This window comes from Drosophila miranda, chromosome 4 (assembly GCF_003369915.1).
Source record: "Drosophila miranda strain MSH22 chromosome 4, D.miranda_PacBio2.1, whole genome shotgun sequence".
Classification (NCBI taxonomy): Eukaryota; Metazoa; Arthropoda; class Insecta; order Diptera; family Drosophilidae; genus Drosophila; species Drosophila miranda.
The window spans coordinates 12,906,508-12,924,882 of NC_046677.1; the positions used below are offsets into that span (position 1 = coordinate 12,906,508).

Consider the following 18,375-nt stretch of genomic DNA (forward strand, 5'->3'; position numbering starts at 1 on the left):
CTTCAGTGTTCCCCTGTTCGGTGCAGTGTAAGTGCTTCCTTGTTGGTAATATTTGGCATTTATCATTCTGTCTCGTGCTTTTCTGTTTTCAGCCTAGATTGGACCGGAAGTCCGCCGTGAACTTCTAAATTAGATTTATACTTCTTCAAGATACGATGCGATGCGATGTATCCTTCGGCGATTATCTTTTACTACTCGAGCACAACGGCGCGCCGCGGCGCCCCCTTAAATACTTGTCGACCGATCTCTCATTTGGTTCATCGCAACTAGTCCAAGTTAATTACAAGTTATTTTTTGCATCTGCCCTTACCCTTCCCCGTACCTTTATGCCCCCACCAGCTTCCCCTGTACATGGTAAGAAAACCAATCAATGCATAGTTGATATTTCTTGGCCATTCTGCGTCAGATAGATAAAATGTTGCACAATTTCCTCCGCTGACCAGCTGGGCAACCAGGCGATCAATGGCCGTCCATCCTCATGCACCACAACGCTATGCTGTGGCTGATGCCACATAATTGTTTTAAATTTTTCATAAATTCCTCCTCAAAATGTTGCACGATAAAAATGCTTCCCGACTTTAGGGGAGGACTGTAGGTAAATTTTCGACCCGAGACTCCTTGAGATACCGTTACCAGCTACCAGAGAGTACACAGCTCCAGCTATAGCGGTGGCATAAATAGTTTAATATAAAATGCAGACAAAGGCCTGAACCTGGACTGGGCTGCGTTCTGGGGCTGGGTGCTGCTGTTGCTGCTGGGCCCTGGGCTCATCTCATGCCCATGAGAGACCCATGAGATGCATAGTTTGTGCAGCTATCGGAGCACCTCCACCTCCCAGCTTTCCTTTTGTCTTGTGGCAAGAGGGAAAATATTTAATGCACCCACAATATTTTGCTTGGCTGGCAAGTGATAATGCACCCGCCTTGAACTGCAAAAATGGAAAGCGAACCCAGCCCCCATCCATTCTCATGGCCATGGGACCTCGTCTTGGCCATTGGCAGGACAACAAAGGACGACCAAGGGGCGTGCCGCTAGTCGTCAAAGCAGCACAAAGTCTGCTCTACCCTGCTCTTTCCTTTCTGGTTCGCTTTTTATATGCATATTCAACAGTGTGGAAATAATAAAGCCAACTTGTGCCGACAGTTATAGTTGCTTGTACACTTGTCTAGAAACAGTGGAGAGATGCCGGAAACAGGAAGCACTCATTGCCGGCCCAGACTGCTGCCAGGAGGAAAGGAGCCCAGCCGAAGCAAAGCCGGCGCCGATGGAAAACGAGACCTTCGACATTTGACTCTCGTCGTACCCTGTCTCTCTGTCTGTGTCTCTGTCTCTGGACTGCATCTGGCTTTCAATGCATAAAATGTATAGCCCTAAGTGATAATAGCACTCGATGATGTTTTTTATCGTGGGCTTCTCTCTTGCTTTAAGTGTTGGTTTCAAGAAGACTGCTAGCCATGAAATCTAAAATCCACCTGAAACACTGCGAAGCAATGATTTGCCTCCCACAAATAAAAGCCAAATAAAAATAAATAAAGGCAAATAAATATTGAAAATATCTTGTGTTTTTTTTCTTTTTGAATATTTTCCTATTTTTCGCAAATTTCATAATTTGAGATTGACATAATTATATTTACATTTTCTCACAAGGAACAACCCAACCGTATTTAACTAATTTGCCATTCAAATCACGCTCCAATCGAACCCATCAAACACTGCATGCTTGTCAAATGAAATTGAAAGTGACATTTATGACACAGACATTGTCATCATCATCATCATCAGTGCCAGAGTCAGAGTCTGAATCAGAATCAGGATCAGAGTCGACGTCATTCTGCAGCAAGCCCGCCTTCTGGCATTGATTTGAATTCTGTCAACAATTTCGCAACACGGACGACTGACAACTGCTTAGGTTAGGGCGCAACTGATTTGCCAACTCATTTTGCCGGCAGACAGGAGGAAAATTTAATTGTTGTCAATCTGTGACATGTCCAAATTAGAGCTGCCTGTTGTTTCATTCTGGTTTGTCTGTTGGCAAGCCACAAGTTAATTTCTCAATGTCTGGAAAATATATGAGAATGTCGAGAAAAGCGAAAATAAAAGGTTATCTGTCATCTCTGACTTCTTCCCACCCTGCATGCTTTCCCTCTGAAGTTCTTTGTCAATGTCAGGGGGGTAACTGCTCTCCTACCTTGTCCAGAATATCCTGCGGCCTATTTCCATGCTTTGACAATGCTTTGTCCCCCTCTGTGTGCACTCCCAATTTGCTTTCTTCTCAGCTGCTTTCTTTTTCCGCTCGTCCTCCTTTCCGCATTATTGTCATTTGCGCCATAATTATTTTCCCAACTCCCCATCGTGAAATGCACTGGACGTGAATATCCACCCTTCGTGTGGTTCCCCGGGATGTGGCAACATTTTGCTTGTCACGCGAATGTTTCGTGTCAGATTTTACGCTGCTGCCCGGCTACTTTTCTGCAGGAAATGTATATACTGTTTAAATGTATTTGAACCCATATAGCTTGCCTTTTCCATATTCTACATTTACATTGGTATGTAACCGTCGCATTCGTGTTTTAGTGGAAAACCGCGTGGCACGTTCAACGTCCACTTTCAGGCAGACTGCCTCGCCTGTCCACCGCCAACTGACCCATGATACAACTCATTTTTGCCGGAGAACTTAGTCGAGCTGGATAGCACAGTGCTCTGCAGGTCATTGAAAAGCGATTTTAGACATACACCCCAAAAATTCATATCGCAATGATTTTTAGTACGATATTGACCAAAGCATTATTTTTTAGTATATACAACAAAAGGAGAATCATAGAATTTCAGGTTATTTTGAAATCGGCGATATTTTTTGTACTATAATATTCATTAAACCATCTATGGTTGTACTTTATGCAGTTCGAGATGCGTTATTCTGAGCGTTGCAAACATCTGGACAAATTTGGCCTTCGTTCCCTTCGGAGACTACGCAGAGCCGGGTTGAGACATAAGCAATTTTTGGATTTTGGAAATAAAGATTATGTAATGATTTTTTATGGATCTCTTTTGCAAATTTTTCAAATTAATATAATTTTAGGTCGAGCACATAGAAAATATCGAATTTCTAAATCGTTTCTCAGAATTATATATATTTTATAGAATTATAGTAGTACTTTTATCAAAAATATTTAGTCCGAATCTATCGATGGATCTCTGAAGAGAATTTCCTTATAAAGTATTCTCTCATTTTCGGGGATATTAAGCCACTTTCCGAGCAGCCTTGTGCCACAATGCGTCTCTGCTGCACGTGCGGTCGGTCGCATGCTATATTTTTCAATTTGTAAACATATCCTGCGGTGCAGGCGCTGAAAGCCGGACTGAAAGGGAGGCATTAGCAAGCATCTGCCTCTGCCGGCCACGCCCACGTCGGGCTCGGTATGGAATGCATTTCGCTCATTTGTTTGGCGTGTATTTCATGTCAACTTAATGTTTATTAGAAAACGTCTCCTGAAACCCCCGGTCAGGGTCCGGGACCGGACCGCAGAACAAGGAGGCCACCAGACTCGTCCCGAGCTATACTCCAGCGGCTGGCTGTCAACTGAGGCAACCCTAACCTCCGGCACAGGGAAGCTCATTCATCAGGCACCGGATCCGGATGCCAGCACCCAAAACAGTTTTTAATACACTTTTTTGTGGCTTTTTTTCTCGGTAAATGCAAAGCAAAGCAAGATTGAATATACAGGAGTTGCTTTTTGTTGGAGCAGCTGCAGGGTATTTAATCTGTCCCTATCTCCCAGTTATGACAGTTATGACAGTGGAGGAGTTGGCTTTGGAGACCATCGTGGGCAGTCGGCAGGTGGAGTCTAACCTTTAACCATGATCTTTAAGACAATTAAAAATAATTCTTAAGTTCTGAATTACGCTCGATTTTGAATATATACATATAATGTTAATATAGATTATTAAAAAACGTTCAGATAAATAGCCAGATATGATTGCCAGTGTGAACCCATTAAAAGTGTTTCGGTTGCCGAGATAATCATTCTATGCTAAATAAATTAATACATTATTAATTGAATTTCGGATGGTGTAGTGGCAGCGGAATGACAAAGACCACCAGCAGCGCTCTAACCTATTCATCCTCTGCTTCTTCTATAATATACCGCTCCGAACCGCAGCACAACATTTTAAAGCGTCTAGACATTGTAGCACCGTGTTCTTGTGCAACTTTAGTTTCTAACGACTTCTTATTCAGAAGTTTAAATTAATTTATCAGGTTGAAGTGGCCGAAGTGGCCAATACTGCGCCGGTCTTTGTCGATGCCAGAATCTCGTAGAGATCTAAAGATCGCCAAACATATAGGCTTATAAACATATAAGCACATATAAGTCCAATAAATAAAGTATATCAACGAAACAATTAAACAGTCAGTGTTCTACCTGATCAAGAGCAAGACACAGCATCAATAAACTGCCTTAAGTATTGGCCTTAACACTAATATGTGGTGCATTTCAAGAATTTAAAATTTACCCTTACATTGAATTAGCATTTGAGGCTCAATAATTACTTATTTTATTCTAGTAGGCGCCTTAGTAGTCGATGGAGTCGATGCCTCTGTGTCTCAGATGTCTCAGATCCAGGGCCGCAGCACACATCTGTGTGGATCCACATCTGTGTAGATCCCGGGTACGTGTTCCTTGACGACTCCAATGCCTCGGCTTACGATGCCAGCTTGCACGAACCGGGTGGAATCACTGGCCAGGGGACAAGCCAGCGGAGACCCGCTGCACCATCCCGTAGCATTAATGTCTCTAACACAAATCAAGCTATTTTTCAGCGAAAGTAAAAGCCCAACCTACTTCCTTTGAGCTGATTCTGACACTCGGTTGCACTTACTATTTGAAAATTAATTTTATTCAGTACGTTGGGATAATCGTAAGGCGCGAAGGCCTTTTTTCACCCAACCTCTGACGACGCAGCGAAGTATTGCGAGCTCTCCAGCAGGTAAAGGCAGGCAAATCGGGCTGATGTAAGGTTCCATTCGAAACGGCCCCTCCCCTCCCTCAGCCATTCTTCAGTGGTGCCAGGTTTTCAGAGTCAATATAAGCTAGATTTGAACAACAAAATATATATATATATAATCTATAATATGAGCTAAAACTAAATACACCCCAAAAATACAAAGTTTTGTGGTATGAGTGATTTTTTTATATGCTTATTGCTGTATATCGTCCATTTCTGCATTCTGCTCTTGACTGTTATAGTATCTCTGTTTTTTTTTAAATTAAGTTCAAATATTTTTATGGCAATTCGTAGTTGTGGCAACATTTTCCTTGTCTGCGCAACCCTATAACATTTCAAACGGAGCTAAAATGTATTAAAAAATTATGAACTCAAAAAACCGACCTGTTTCTTAACATTGCATTTATCGTTTTTAAATGCAAACTGTTGCGCAATTTTTAGTTTTAGCTTTAACTATATTCAGTTGACTAAACCCCGTCACACATCAGAATTTGACAATAGCAAACAGAGCAAGTGGATTAAATGGGTTGTTTCTCCCCGCATCTTTATCAATTTCAACCAATAGATTTTTTCGTACGACTTTATACTATAAATGTCTGTGAACGCAGCACGTTGCCAACGGAAAATATATTTAGTTTCTTAAGATTTTCAAAATTTAACACAACCAAACCTTGCTCTTATAAAACATAAAAAATAAGATGCATTTTTTTTAAATTTTTTTTCCGCAAATTTGATAAGCTAATTAAAAAAATGCTAGATCTTACCTGAGATGGGGTTAAACTGACAGCACTGCTCTGCGATATAGACTCACGAATTTTCTTTGCCAAAAACCACACGATCTTGGCAGTGGATTCTCGATACACAGAAAAGTTGCGGGCCACAAAATCGCGGGAGTGAGATTCCGATCTGACCCAATGCATGGCTTTGCAGCAATTACTACTATCAGCACCCAGTCATTGCTCGCTCGAGTGATTCGAATTTGATTCAAACAATTCGAGCTCAACAAATCTCAAGGAAATCTATAGATTCGAAGTATCGTTTGCACCTTGTTTCTTGTACTCGTACTTTATTCAATGCAATAAAAAGTATCACTAGTAAGCAGAAACGTAGAGGACATATGAGACAAAAACGCTTCCTTCAAAAAACCAATGTTGCTTTACCTCGTGAATTAATACAAAAGTTATTTACATACAAAAATAAAACTATTTTCTTTTGTTAATTTCTGTAAGCTATGTTATTTGGGGGAATTTAAGTTATATTTTAAGAGAGCTATCTTTCTGTCTTTAAAATATCAAGAGTTCGTATATACAGAATGACTAGCAGGCAATGGTTCCTTGAGCCACTTACTCCCATAGCAAATAAAATATATTATAATTCAACGAAAAAAATATTATTATATACTTGCACATTAAAGACAGATTGATAAGAATGTTTTTTATGAAATCTGTGGAAGAAACAAGCAAGAAATAATCGGAATGTATATAAATACTTATATATTCATGATGTGCACTCAGAGAAAAATGATACCCATATTTAAATTAAGGTTTCCAGTTTTACAGAAAAACAAGTGAAGTGTAACAGAATTCATTTGTATTAAACTTACATAAGTGTATTAAAAACCAAAACTAAATTTTTTTTTTTTTTAAATAAATTGAATACATAAAATCTGTAGGAAATATATTTAATTTAAACTATGGGTTCGCTCGATTAATCACTTTCCATCGAGAGTATTTTTGGTACCATTGGTATACATTTTTAAATCTATGTGAAAATACTACAAGCTCAATTGCTTTTTTCTCTGGGTGTATAAATAAAAGGTGTCAAGATGTTGGAGCAGATGAGGGTAATGGTGTCTTATTTAACCGAGTCAGTAATTGTCGACAACTGCCTGCGAATCGTTCTGTGGCTCCGCTGGAATTTATTATTCAATTTGAATTGCATTTATTTATTGCATTTCGTAGATGCGAATCGGCTGCCTCAGAGATAACCTCACTGATTGATTAAATATGACGAGTCCTACTGGAAAGTTGGGATCTTTGTTGTTACTATTCGCTTTGATTCTGCTCATTTCCGATATTTCCGGTAACGACGAAACCGCCTTCTTTCAGAAGATCTCAACAACTACAACCAGGCCAACAACAACGACAACAACTACAACAAAGCAGCCTGTGACTCAGGAAAAGAAGTGCGGCCTGTTGAATGATAAAATCTGTGTTAAGCGCACTGAGTGTGCGGAAACTGTCCGGAACATTCGAAAGGTAATCATCGATTTAGGAGAGCCGCCTAAAAGCATATGCCACTATCTGGAGACCTGTTGTCTTCCCAAAGATAAGGTGAGGAATACAAATCGAAGTTTTTATCGGTTGTCGTTGACTGCAGTGATTTTTGTAATTTTTGTAATTGCAGCTGAAAGTTAGCATCAATCGCGAACATACGGCTGGCAGTAATCAGTGCGGGGTAACAAATGTGGATGGCTTATACATGACTGTAAAGGGAGGAAGCCTGGTGACTAGCTTCGGAGAGTACCCATGGGTAGTAGCTATATTCGATGTTGCCGCACAGTTTGTCTGCACAGGCACTTTGATTGCCTATAACGTGGTCCTGACAACGGCGAGCTGCGTGGCTGCCGAACAACAGCTGATCGCGAGGGCTGGGGAATGGGATCTGATGACCGAGAATGAGCCTGTTGCCCATGTAAACATCAGCGTCAAAAAATCAATAGTACACGAGAAATTCGATTGGGAGTCAATGGAATACAACATTGCCTTGTTGATCCTAGAGAGCGCTTTTGATCACCTGCAATACATAACACCCATTTGTTTGCTCGGCAATGACACTGAAGTCTTCTATGAGAAGTGTTTCATCACTGGATGGAGGTCTACCAGGCCTTTGAACCAGCCTAGCCGGAATATAGTCGTCAAGGTTGAAATCGCCATTGACAGTGGGTCTTGCTCACTCAATTCGATCTCGACGGAAATATGTGCCACTGCCAATACCAATCTGGCCATCTATGCCAAAGGAGCACCGCTGATTTGTCCAACCGACAGCAGTATTTACCATATAATTGGCGCCTGGAGTACAAGAACGAAAGGTGTAATTCAATTCAGCGATGTCAGGCAATTCGGTCCGTGGATTCGCGAGAAATTAGAGCCTGACGGCATTTTCATTTAGCAGCTTCAATATTGGAATGCGTGTGAGTTAGAATACCTTTACTTTCAAAAAATAAATACAAATAATTGCTGGGAGATATTATCGTAATTATTTATGTAGCATCAAGCATGGGCACACAAGAAGAACCCGTTTAAAGCAAGCATTGAAGTATGAACGCCATCGAAGAGTTGCATGGTACGCAACATTTGGAATAATATCAGGGATATTCCACCACATCATAGCTACCATTCAATGGGTCTTTCGTTTGGCAGCTTTAAATCATGGTAATTACATTAAGCGGAATATTCTGCTCTCTGCACTTATTTTCCCGTTCCAGGCAACATCACAACCGCATGTGGCGAAATTAACGCCAACGAAGCGCATTACGGTGCGGCATCCTGGACTCCTCCCAGCCCGCTCACAGCCTTACGGATGCCGGAATGTGCGACTGACTCCTTACACAATCGCCCCCCGCAGATAGGCACCCGCCGAGGCATTTCAATTTTTTACTCCCCTTCACCCGCTGCCGACGCACACACAAATGTTTATACATTAGGAACATTTGTGCGAATGCCTCCGCGTCGTTGCTCGGCGCTCGACATCGTCACAGGTGCTGATTATATTGAAAATTATTAGTGAAACATTGCAACAGCAACAGTAGAGGCAGCGGCAGCGGCAGAGGCAGCGGCAGCAGACTCCTGTGGTGTTGTTGGTGAGTCAACGGGAACGAGTCGGCTCGGGCCTGCTTGGGCGCTGCATGTGGGCTATAAAAATTGATTGCATACTTTGCGGCGCGCCAAATGTACTTTGACTGGGACGACTCTTTGCGAATTTGTGGCCATGTGTGTGTATGTAGGTGTACGCTAGTTATCGTAATGGGTAAAGCTCTATTCCGAGCAAGTTTATAAAGAATATTCAACAAAGATTTTCTTATTGCAGATAGATCTTTGCATAGATTTAAGTATGGCATCTTTTCTGCCGATAAGAATAATTATAGAGACAATACATATACATACATATGTATGAGCTTTATTTTACTTTATGTAGCTCCTCTGTGATAAACAACTACATTTTCTAGCACATGAGGAGCCAACTAGTTTGTAGTTTACTTCATTGCTGTTATTGACAATAATTTGAAAGCAGATGTTGTGCACACAATAAAGTGTCAAATATCAGCACACATCATCGCATCGGGAGGCCGTCATTTCTACTGCAGAGTCGCTGAGAGCTTCGACAAGGATAGGAAGGGGAATGAAATAAATAAACCCCAAACGTGAGCAGTGCCAAGATCCGTACAGCTGAAAAATTAAAAAAACAAAAATTTACCAAAATTAATTGAGCGCATGAAAGATGGAAAACCTGGGGAATCGGGGAGCAGAGATGAAATAACATAGGACAGAGACAACGTTGAAATGTTAACGCTTTTCAGCCCCTGGAGGCAGCTTCCTTCCGACGCGTCGATGACATTCTTTTCCTAACTTTATCAGACAATTTTTCACCTTTAAATTATTTGGGACGTTGACTTTTTATTGTCTTACCCTCGAGACGAGCTTTATTGCTGTTGACACGCAATCTAATCTATTTTCCTTTTTCGACGCCGTATGTATACTCACGTCTACTGATGCAGAGTTTGGGCTGAAGAAGATAGGTCGCAAAATTGTATCAAACCATTTGTATAAGCTGCCAAGGGAAAATACTTATAGCATCGGTATGGGAAAAAAATCGGTGCCTAGTATGATTTTTTGAAGATATCAGCAAAAATTGATCAGCTTTAAGTTCTGTTTCTCAGTAGCTTTGTTCGACTTGTTTTGAAATGGATTCAATTCATTGAAATTGTCAGGAAACACTCAGAACACAGCAGAACACAGCAGAACACATATTCATCAATAAAAATCACTCAACACAAAACATGTTCAGCGATAATTTGCTCCACTCTTCTTTTGGTAAGATCAGCCGAACATATATAGATCTGTCGGATGAGTAAGTTCAGGAAAATAAAACAGAGATCAATGTCCAAATGATAACATCTGAACCCCCAGAGATCTCGGCCAGGAAGATGAAAGCGAGTCTCAGTTATTGCAAGTGAAGATGTCAAGGTGAGTGCAGATGAAAAGTAAATTAATAATCGATCTCAGCGACACAACCTCGACTTTAAGGACAGCCATGCTCATACTGGACTACAAGCAGTTCATCGCTGCCCGGCGCATTCAGTCCCTCTGGCGTGGTTATCGAATACGAAAGTTGCACCATCTGCGCTGGCATGCAGCCATCACCATTCAGCGGTGGTGGCGCGGCTTTCGGGTTCGCAGCCGCATGACAATGGACATCGAGAAGCGCCTCCAAGACACCCTTGTCGAGCACTACCATCGGTCGGCTATCAAGATCCAGTCTCTTTTCCGGGGCTGGTCTATCAGGAACACCGTGCATGACGCGAACATTCTGCGCCGGATGCAGATCAGGTCCGTCGAGGACCTGCTACACTGCTTGGCCTTCCAGCTGCACCACCTAAAACATACGCACGAGATACCGGGTGTCTACTCGATGCGCCAGTCCGAGTGAGTATCTTGGAATACTTTGCCACTTTGCTCTTATTCTCCTGTAATCCCTTCCAGCTGCCTGTCGCAAGTCGAGATGATAATGGGCAGCATGGTGTTCCGCTTCTACAACGGAAGCGTGCGCGGTTTGCTGGCACGACGCACAGCCCAGGTTGAGGAGCAACGTCGGATGTTCCAGAAATCGGAATACATGACTGCCATCCCCTATGACGGACCCAATTTCGATTTGGCGTGCACTTCGCAGCACGACGACTCGCTGCCAGCCAAAGCGAACATGGACAATCGCATGTTCAAGATCACTACTGAGTACGAGAAGTCCCTGGTAGATCCGACTGTGCACGAAATCCAGCAGAATCAAGCCAAGCGTAAGTGATCCTTAAACGTTTTATTCGGCTCTCTCTATATCTGTGTTCCTCCTCCTGGATCTCCTCAGGCAAACGTGAAATGTTCCTGGATCAGGTTCGAGCTCAACAGTTGGCAAAGAAGCAGAGCTTTTGCGAATATGTCATCCAGAGTATGCGCAAATGGAAGGTCTGGGATGGAGAAGAAATCGTCCTCAGAAATGACATATTTCGAGATGCGGAAAATCTGAAGAAATTTCTTAACGATGCGGGTTATCTTCTAGAAAATTTTATAACATGTCACTGCAGGCTGGACGCTTTACCTGAGGGCCAGTGTAATCCACAATTGGTAACCCCTATCGAATAAATTATGAGTAGCCATTGTAGGAATTCTTTAAGTATTCCCGTCAAGGAAAGTTTTTTGCGTTTGGCAGCTTTTCATTTCGAGTAGCTAGCCCTTCAGGTTGTAGCCGGGAGCATGTGCATTTGACTGTTAACTAATTAGCATCCATTTATTCACCTTTGTTTCCGGAATTTCTGCTCTTTTTCTGCACTCACATTTTTCTCGTCCACGTCCACCCGCATCTTGGAAAGGCAGCAACATTTTTCTTGGAAGCATTTTCCTTTGTTTTCAGAAGACATTTAATTTATTTTGCCCTTGGCCAGAAAAATACCCACATGCGACATACAAGAGCAATTTGTGGGCTGCGTGGCAAATCCTGGCATGCTTACCTATAAATATTTGACATGGCTACAATAGCTCTCGCCTCGATCTGGAGACGTGGCAGTCGCACAACCCAACCAGCCCAACGGAGCTGAACCCACGGGAACTTGTGGCATACGTGCAGGAGCATTATCCACATACTTGAAACGCGCCTGGTTCGGTTCCCCAATCCTCCTCCTACGTGACCACAGTCTGGGTCTGATCCAGGTCCGGGTTGGTGGTGGCACTGGCGAGAGGTCGTCTTGCCAAATTAGATTTGCCTATAATTAATATGCACGATATGTGGCGCTAAGTTGTGTGAAAATTACTTGGGCGTTGACGTGACGGAGCGTGGTTCGTGTGGAACGGTTGGTTCGTGTGGAACCATGCATTAGCATTAGCCCGTGCCAATTCCAGCTGAGCTGGATCTGCGCGAGTCTTGCGGCAATTGTTATTTGATTACAATTTTCTCCCCGTAAGTATTTCGTAATTAGTTGTTGATGACAAGGAGACGTGAGAGATAGTCGGGTAATCGGGTATCGGGAAAATTCATTTTATCAAATGCAATACGATAAATAATGTTCTCCCGCGATTTGGGAAAGTGATAGCCTTCTTTTCGTGTCTTTCATAAATCATTTGCCTTTCATCTCATTCTGTTTATAATTTGAGATGATGGTAATAAAACAACAATTTGTTGACTGTTCTGATGCACAGTTCAAGATCAATAGCTTCTGGATAATTATCGGCTACCGATACAGATTCAATACGAATAAAGGTTTCTATAAATTAAGTCTCTCTACTTCCGGGGTTCTCTACTTCAAAACAACGTTACACAGCGCATTTCGGTTCGGTGTCTTCCTCCATTCGGCTCCGTTGGGGCTCTGTTCCGTAGACGACTTTTAAGTTTTTAATTAATTTGTTTTGCTGCGGTTCCGGCCCCAACGCCACTTTTTTTCCACCCTCGTCGTCGCAAATGCCGCCCCCTGTTCATTTTTCTTTCGACGGAAGGAAAAAGGTTAAGTGGTTTCATTTGGCAAACATTTACCCAGACCGGTCGGGATGCTCCAGCTCCAGTTCCTCCCCAGCCACTCATCAATGCCCAAGTGTGTAAGAGTTTTAATAGGCTTTTGTGTGGAAAATAAATTGATGCGGTGCACCTGTAAAATGCCCTAACAATGGTAGAGGGAAAGTTGGGTTGTACGGTACACCAGACGAATGTCTGTCCGTGTAGTGCGGCGAACCGCACGGCAACCAGAGATGGAGCGGATGAAGGAGGCTGCCAAACGAATTTCAGTTAATTTCGAGTAAATTGTTAGAAAATTGTTGTTGTTTCCTCTAACTGGGTGCTGCGGCGGAGCTGTGGCCTTGTCATAAGAATTATGGCATTTAATTAGAAGTATTCTTTAGGAAGTTAACACGCTCGGATCGATATATTTGAATGGGATTATTTTAATGATAATACAAAAAACGTTCTTTCAAAGTACCACCGCGATGTTAGTGCCATTCGCGACATCATCCAAAGTTGGTGAAGTATCGCAAGATGTGTGTCATGGCCACTGGGTTCTCCTGCTGCACCAGATGCCCCGCACGGTACACCCAGAACATGCTAAAGCCACCGCCGTGCTTCTCGTATCCCTCGAGCATGCCATCGATGCGAAAGGATTTGCGTGGAGATCCCGCGTATTCAGCCTTTCGGCGCCACCTCATGCGGCTGATCCAGTTGACGGTGCCCGGGGTGGCGCAGAGTAGGTCCAGAATGCCTGAATAAACGCCCACTCGGATCGATGTCTCATCCAGCAATCGTGTCACTGCATAGAATGGAATGGTGGTGAGTGTAGGTATTATACTGTGAGATTAGGATCACGTTACCTATGTGAGTCGCGGGTCGAAAGATTTCACTGCCCAGATGCATGAATACCGTGGCATTCTGCAGCATCCAAGCGGGCATGTGGCTGAGGCCCAGGGCCTTCGTGACATTAGAACGCATGAAGTCACTCATCTTCGGATCCTCGCCATACCGATATACCTCATCGAGGTGGACCCTACGTTGCGTGTTGTACAGAAAGACGCCGTCTGTGTAGGTACCAATAACATCCTGGATTGTAGAACCCGTTTCCAGGGCTCGTATCCACTTCTCGTCGTACACGAGTCCGGCTATCTGAGCAGCCACCCGGGATATGTTGCGATATCCATCCTCATCCACAATGCCCAGCTGCAGGAGGAAGGGAGCGTAGGCCAGTATGCTGTCCAGTGGGGAGGTCCAGGGATTTCCCACAGCCACCGAGTCCAGCCGACACTTCACCTGACCTCGCTCTTTGGCAAGGTGCAGCTCGAGGGCAAACTCCGGGGCCATCTTTCCGCCGTAGCTCTCCGAGAAGATGTGCAGCGGAACGCGCTGAAACTGCGGATATTTGCTGAGAAACATCTGCATCAGGGTGACCAGATCGCGGGCAATCTGAGAGTTGTTCCTGGCATACCGACCGTGCGACTCCACGTAGCTGAAGCCCGTTCCCACTGGACTGTCAATGAACAGCACATTCATGTGCTGCACCCAGCTGCTCTCTCGCGGACGGCCTTCGATGTCGATGGCCCCGAGTTGCTCGAAGACTCCGCAGCCCGAGGAGGCTACTCCGGGTCCACCCTGCAACCAGATCACCAGGGGCCGCTCCGTAAATGCGCTTACATTGGCAGTTGTATAGTGCAGCCAGTAGAACAGGTGGGCGCCCTTTCGCACCTCAACGTAGTCCCAGTCCTGCTGGCCGGGTCCCAAGCCGGCTCGTCCTGCAGAGGTCTTTCAAGTTACGACAGGACAGTTATGGGTACTTTCTACTCGTGGTAAGCTCACCTTCCACCCAGGACAAAGACTGCAGAAGCAGTATGCCCCATGTCCAAGCACTGATCTGACTGAAGAGTTGCATCGCCGCGAACAGAATTGAACGTGTGCTAGGGATTTCGATATCGGAGCTGTGTGTACTGCTGTATCTACAAATGCGCACTGATCGGCCTGCAGCTCTCGACCAATTGCTATTTATAAAGTGGAAAGCACTCAGTGCTTTTTGGTAAACAATTAGGCCTCGCTGGAAAGTGAGCTGGTAGAGTTCGTGAACCACAAACACACTAAAGACCACTACGTAAATTCAGCCTCATTCATTGGCCTCTTCTGGCATAAGGTAAACATTGACCCCCGACGCGACGGTGGTTGGCCGTCCCGACATTTGTTTACACACGGGCCGGACGTTTCGGGAGGCCAGATCAGACGTCAGCACAGCAGAACGCACTCCAGCGCGTCGGCATCTGGCACAAGGATCCCAAAAGATGCCATGCTGGATGATGCAGATGTACATTTATTAAATATATCCTAGATTATATAACTAATTATTCAGCAGACTCGTTGTACTGTGTCACGGCTTTCAGGACATACTGCATTGCAGTTGGATTGTCGGCGGGGGCCTGGTGGCCGGAGCGATTGATCCAGTACATGCCGAATCGGCCGCCGACCTTCTCGTATCCGTGAAGTCTGTCCGCGACGAAAATGGGGGTTCGCCGGGCCTGGACGTACTCTTGTTTATCGCGCCATGCCCAATCTTTGATCACGGCCAGGGTGGCAGTGGTAGGGACCAGAGCATCTAGCTGTCCAGAGAAGATGTTGATCTTGATCGAGGTCTCGTTCAGCAGACGAGGAACTAAGAAAGCAGATACCAGTAGGTGCTACTTATACAGCATTAGATTATCAGACTGCCTGAAACTTACTGGTGTTTATCTCCGATTTGAGGCGATCGCCGTGCAGGGTGCCAAAAACGTCCATGACCTGTGCCTTGTAGATGCTGCCGTTGATCTGCAGGACCTCGCTGATATTCTCCTGCATGAAGCGGTTCAAGTCGTCCCCGTAGCCATAGGTGCGATCCTCCTCCGGATCGACATGGGTCTGCGTGTTGTACAGGTACACCTCGCCAGTGAGGTTCTGCATCAGATCGAACCACTCTAGGTACTCATCCGTGGCCATTTCGAACTTGTGCACCTTGAGAGCAATGAGGATCTTCTCCTCCTGGGCATCGATCAGCTTGGCACCGTCCTCGTCGATCAGGCCGTTCACCAGCATGTACTTGGAGTGCTCGCGAGAGATGTGCCGCGTCGAAATCCACGGATTGCCCATGCTAACCGACTTCAGGGTGTTGGGCTCGGCTAACTCGCCGCTCTTCATGGCCAGGTCCATCTTCAGGGCCAGCGCTGGTGCCATTTTGCCGCCATAGCTTTCCGTAAAGATGTGCAGGGGCACGCTTTTAAACTCCTTATGGGTCTTGTAGAAGTAAAGCATGAAGGTCATTAGGTCCTCTGTGAGTTCCTCGTTATTCGCCACCAGCAGACTTGTGTTGTCCACGTAGCTGTAGCCCGAGCCCACGGGGCTGTCGATGAAAAGAAGATTGACATGCTGCACCCAGTTGCCTTCGCGGGGCTCTCCGTGCATGTCCACGGGTCCCAGCTCCATGAAGTTTCCCAGCGCCGAGGAGGCTCCACCCGGTCCGCCCTGCAGCCATAGGACGAGCGGACGTTCCGTGTAGTGGCTGACGTTAGCCGTGGTGTAGTAGAGCCAGTAGAACATGTGCGCTCCTTCCCGGACGTCCACATAGCCCCAGTCCTGATCGCCGGGTCCGAATCCCTGTCGAGCCCCCACTACACTGGTCAGCGCCAGGACGCACACGAGCATAAAAGAGCCCCACACCATAACGACTATTCAGTCCGATTTCTCGAAGACTGATTCAAGCACTGGGCTCTTTTTCATCGCAAATGGTGCTATTTATTGGGCAGGCCCCAACCAAATTATTTGTGTGTGTTTTTTTTTTATGATGTGCCAATTGACATGGGTGACCGTGAAAATGAAACACACTCTTTGCTTTATACAGTATACTAGACGAGTTGCTATTTTCTTAATTTTTTATCAACCCCTTAACCCTCTAAGTGGCACTGGACGAGGGATGCTCCATTTGTACGAGTGTTCCAATATACAATAGGGTATACCAAGGCGACCATGACTACCCTCGGGTGAGTTCTTCACCAGTGTTTACTTTAACCTCACCGAATGCACGAGTAAAGCATCCTAAATTATAAACAAATCTCTACCTCATTTCGTACATAGACATTGCATGCCTTCACTCCATCGATTTTATGTCTACCTACTCGTATATCAATAACGGTTCAAGGACACCTGTCCTTAAAAGTTGTTGACCTCTCGGTATCATTAAGGTATATTGTGGATCACCAGAACTGCGTCTCCGTCAGCTTCATCTACCATATCATTGATCATGTACGAGATCTAGTTATTAGTTTGTTGGATCAACGACATTATCCATACACATTTATTATCACATCTCAGCTTTGCTGAGTTTCAAATAAATAATATCACAGAATAAGAATATTAGCCAACATTTTTGTCATTATGAGTCGTTTAAAAATGGGATACAATGGGATCAAATCGTCAGAGATTCCATCATGTCCATAATTTGTTTCAGCACAAAAATATGCCACTATTTTTTTATATACTAATGAAAAACCCCAAAAGATTTCACTAAAATCTTTCTCAACATGATGTTATTTCCGACAGTCATCGGCTCCGACACCAATTCCGGCGCATAATTACGTATAATTACATGTATTACACGAGTTTATTGTATAGATAAAACATAACCTCACATATACTGTCTGAGCACCGGGCATAAAAGCACATTCGCAACCCTTGCCGCTGTTCACACCTGATATTTTTTGTTTGGCTTTCATCTCCAAAAAATCGTATATACTCGCCGGACAACCCTCGAATACTTGTCCTGTTTCCCTTTCGTACTCCATCATACCTCGCCAAGCTTAATCATTTACAATTAATATATGTTTAAAAGAAGCCCAAAATATTCTTTAACTTAGACCGACCCGAGAAGTTCTGGAGATGAAAAGTAAGGGAAAAGTTGTCCTCAAATTCGTTTTGTGGTCCTGTTTCGCACCCCAATTTGAGGGTTTTCCTTTTTTCAAATTGCTTGCCACTGCAGCTTGTCTGTTCTTCATGTTCAACGCCGATGTTTTTGTGTCGTAATTGTCAAAGTTAAATTGCTTAATTTCAATTTCAGCGCGTCTATAACAATGGACAACTGTCGGGGTGCCGCCAAACTCTCGGGCTCGTTCCAGTTGCGGTGCACACAAAAAAAGGATGGGAAAATGAATCCGATTTTCGTTTTCTGGGGCCTCGTCGGGGCAACACACGACGGGCAGTCGCAAAAAGTAATTAACAAATGTTTGTGCGTTCCATGCAAGTCAGAAACAGGACTGCAAAAAAAGCTTACGATGCCGGGACTCCTCTTTCTTCCGCCTCAGTTGGTCCTCCTTCCCAGTGGCCGAATGCTTTTGACAACGGCAAGTGGTTGCGCCTCATCCTCATCCTCATCCTCATCCTCATCCTGCCGATCTGTTCTTTTTCAGTGGAGTTTTAATGAGAGCACCACCTGACGTCGATGCCCGTCGTCGGTGGCCTGTTGACGCTGGCAGGCGACCGCAAACGGAAATCAATTTGCCGAACGTGGCATCAGCGACGATGACCGGCGCCACGGCGGGAGCAAACCGAAATTGCCGGTTGAATGCG

General features: G+C 44.5%; 4 protein-coding genes and 1 long non-coding RNA gene across 8 annotated transcripts; 2 read left to right on the forward strand and 3 right to left on the reverse strand.

The window, feature by feature from the left end:
- The first annotated feature begins 6,867 nt into the window (after window positions 1-6,867).
- Window positions 6,868-9,198, forward strand: LOC108164078 (phenoloxidase-activating factor 2-like). 2 transcript variants are annotated; one of them, XM_017299663.2, is made up of 3 exons: window positions 6,868-7,337; window positions 7,411-8,197; window positions 8,275-9,198. In XM_017299663.2, the coding sequence occupies exons 1-2, from the start codon at window positions 7,011-7,013 to the stop codon at window positions 8,173-8,175; spliced, it is 1,092 nt and encodes a 363-aa protein (XP_017155152.1). In that variant the 5' UTR covers window positions 6,868-7,010; the 3' UTR covers window positions 8,176-8,197; window positions 8,275-9,198. The 2 variants fall into 2 exon arrangements, with proteins under 2 accessions (XP_017155152.1, XP_017155153.1); XM_017299664.2 differs by lacking the exon at window positions 8,275-9,198 and having other exon boundaries at window positions 7,411-8,251.
- Window positions 9,199-9,292: 94 nt separating this feature from the next.
- Window positions 9,293-9,860, reverse strand: LOC117188958. 2 transcript variants are annotated; one of them, XR_004473016.1, is made up of 2 exons: window positions 9,768-9,860; window positions 9,293-9,452 (listed from the first exon to the last, which is right to left on the reverse strand). It is a non-coding gene; the product is annotated as an uncharacterized LOC117188958 (long non-coding RNA). The 2 variants fall into 2 exon arrangements; XR_004473017.1 differs by having other exon boundaries at window positions 9,693-9,860.
- Window positions 9,861-9,969: 109 nt separating this feature from the next.
- LOC108164077 lies at window positions 9,970-11,448 on the forward strand. 2 transcript variants are annotated; one of them, XM_017299661.2, is made up of 5 exons: window positions 9,970-10,134; window positions 10,194-10,250; window positions 10,311-10,709; window positions 10,767-11,074; window positions 11,143-11,448. In XM_017299661.2, the coding sequence occupies exons 1-5, from the start codon at window positions 10,064-10,066 to the stop codon at window positions 11,415-11,417; spliced, it is 1,110 nt and encodes a 369-aa protein (XP_017155150.1). In that variant the 5' UTR covers window positions 9,970-10,063; the 3' UTR covers window positions 11,418-11,448. The 2 variants fall into 2 exon arrangements, with proteins under 2 accessions (XP_017155150.1, XP_017155151.1); XM_017299662.2 differs by having other exon boundaries at window positions 10,099-10,134; window positions 10,316-10,709.
- Window positions 11,449-13,144: 1,696 nt separating this feature from the next.
- Window positions 13,145-14,765, reverse strand: LOC108161503 (retinoid-inducible serine carboxypeptidase). Its single transcript, XM_017295780.2, has 3 exons — window positions 14,599-14,765; window positions 13,623-14,534; window positions 13,145-13,561 (listed from the first exon to the last, which is right to left on the reverse strand). Exons 1-3 carry the CDS (start codon window positions 14,669-14,671, stop codon window positions 13,266-13,268), a joined length of 1,281 nt encoding a protein of 426 aa, XP_017151269.1. The 5' UTR covers window positions 14,672-14,765; the 3' UTR covers window positions 13,145-13,265.
- A 314-nt stretch (window positions 14,766-15,079) lies between these two features.
- LOC108161438 (retinoid-inducible serine carboxypeptidase) lies at window positions 15,080-16,510 on the reverse strand. Its single transcript, XM_017295701.2, has 2 exons — window positions 15,504-16,510; window positions 15,080-15,436 (listed from the first exon to the last, which is right to left on the reverse strand). Exons 1-2 carry the CDS (start codon window positions 16,474-16,476, stop codon window positions 15,129-15,131), a joined length of 1,281 nt encoding a protein of 426 aa, XP_017151190.1. The 5' UTR covers window positions 16,477-16,510; the 3' UTR covers window positions 15,080-15,128.
- Window positions 16,511-18,375: the final 1,865 nt, after the last annotated feature.

Excerpts from the sequence above, each read along its gene's own strand:
- LOC108164078 (XM_017299663.2), top strand. The coding sequence starts at position 7,011 with ATGACGAGTCCTACTGGAAAGTTGGGATCTTTGTTGTTACTATTCGCT. Across the intron at positions 7,338-7,410 it reads GTTGTCTTCCCAAAGATAAG|CTGAAAGTTAGCATCAATCG; the intron begins GTGAGGAATACA and ends TTGTAATTGCAG.
- LOC108164077 (XM_017299661.2), top strand. The coding sequence starts at position 10,064 with ATGTTCAGCGATAATTTGCTCCACTCTTCTTTTGGTAAGATCAGCCGA. Across the intron at positions 10,135-10,193 it reads TATATAGATCTGTCGGATGA|AGATCTCGGCCAGGAAGATG; the intron begins GTAAGTTCAGGA and ends CTGAACCCCCAG. Across the intron at positions 11,075-11,142 it reads CCAGCAGAATCAAGCCAAGC|GCAAACGTGAAATGTTCCTG; the intron begins GTAAGTGATCCT and ends GGATCTCCTCAG.
- LOC108161503 (XM_017295780.2), bottom strand. The coding sequence starts at position 14,671 with ATGCAACTCTTCAGTCAGATCAGTGCTTGGACATGGGGCATACTGCTT. Across the intron at positions 14,535-14,598 it reads GTCTTTGTCCTGGGTGGAAG|GACGAGCCGGCTTGGGACCC; the intron begins GTGAGCTTACCA and ends AGACCTCTGCAG. Across the intron at positions 13,562-13,622 it reads TCGACCCGCGACTCACATAG|TGACACGATTGCTGGATGAG; the intron begins GTAACGTGATCC and ends CATTCTATGCAG.
- LOC108161438 (XM_017295701.2), bottom strand. The coding sequence starts at position 16,476 with ATGGTGTGGGGCTCTTTTATGCTCGTGTGCGTCCTGGCGCTGACCAGT. Across the intron at positions 15,437-15,503 it reads CAAATCGGAGATAAACACCA|TTCCTCGTCTGCTGAACGAG; the intron begins GTAAGTTTCAGG and ends CTGCTTTCTTAG.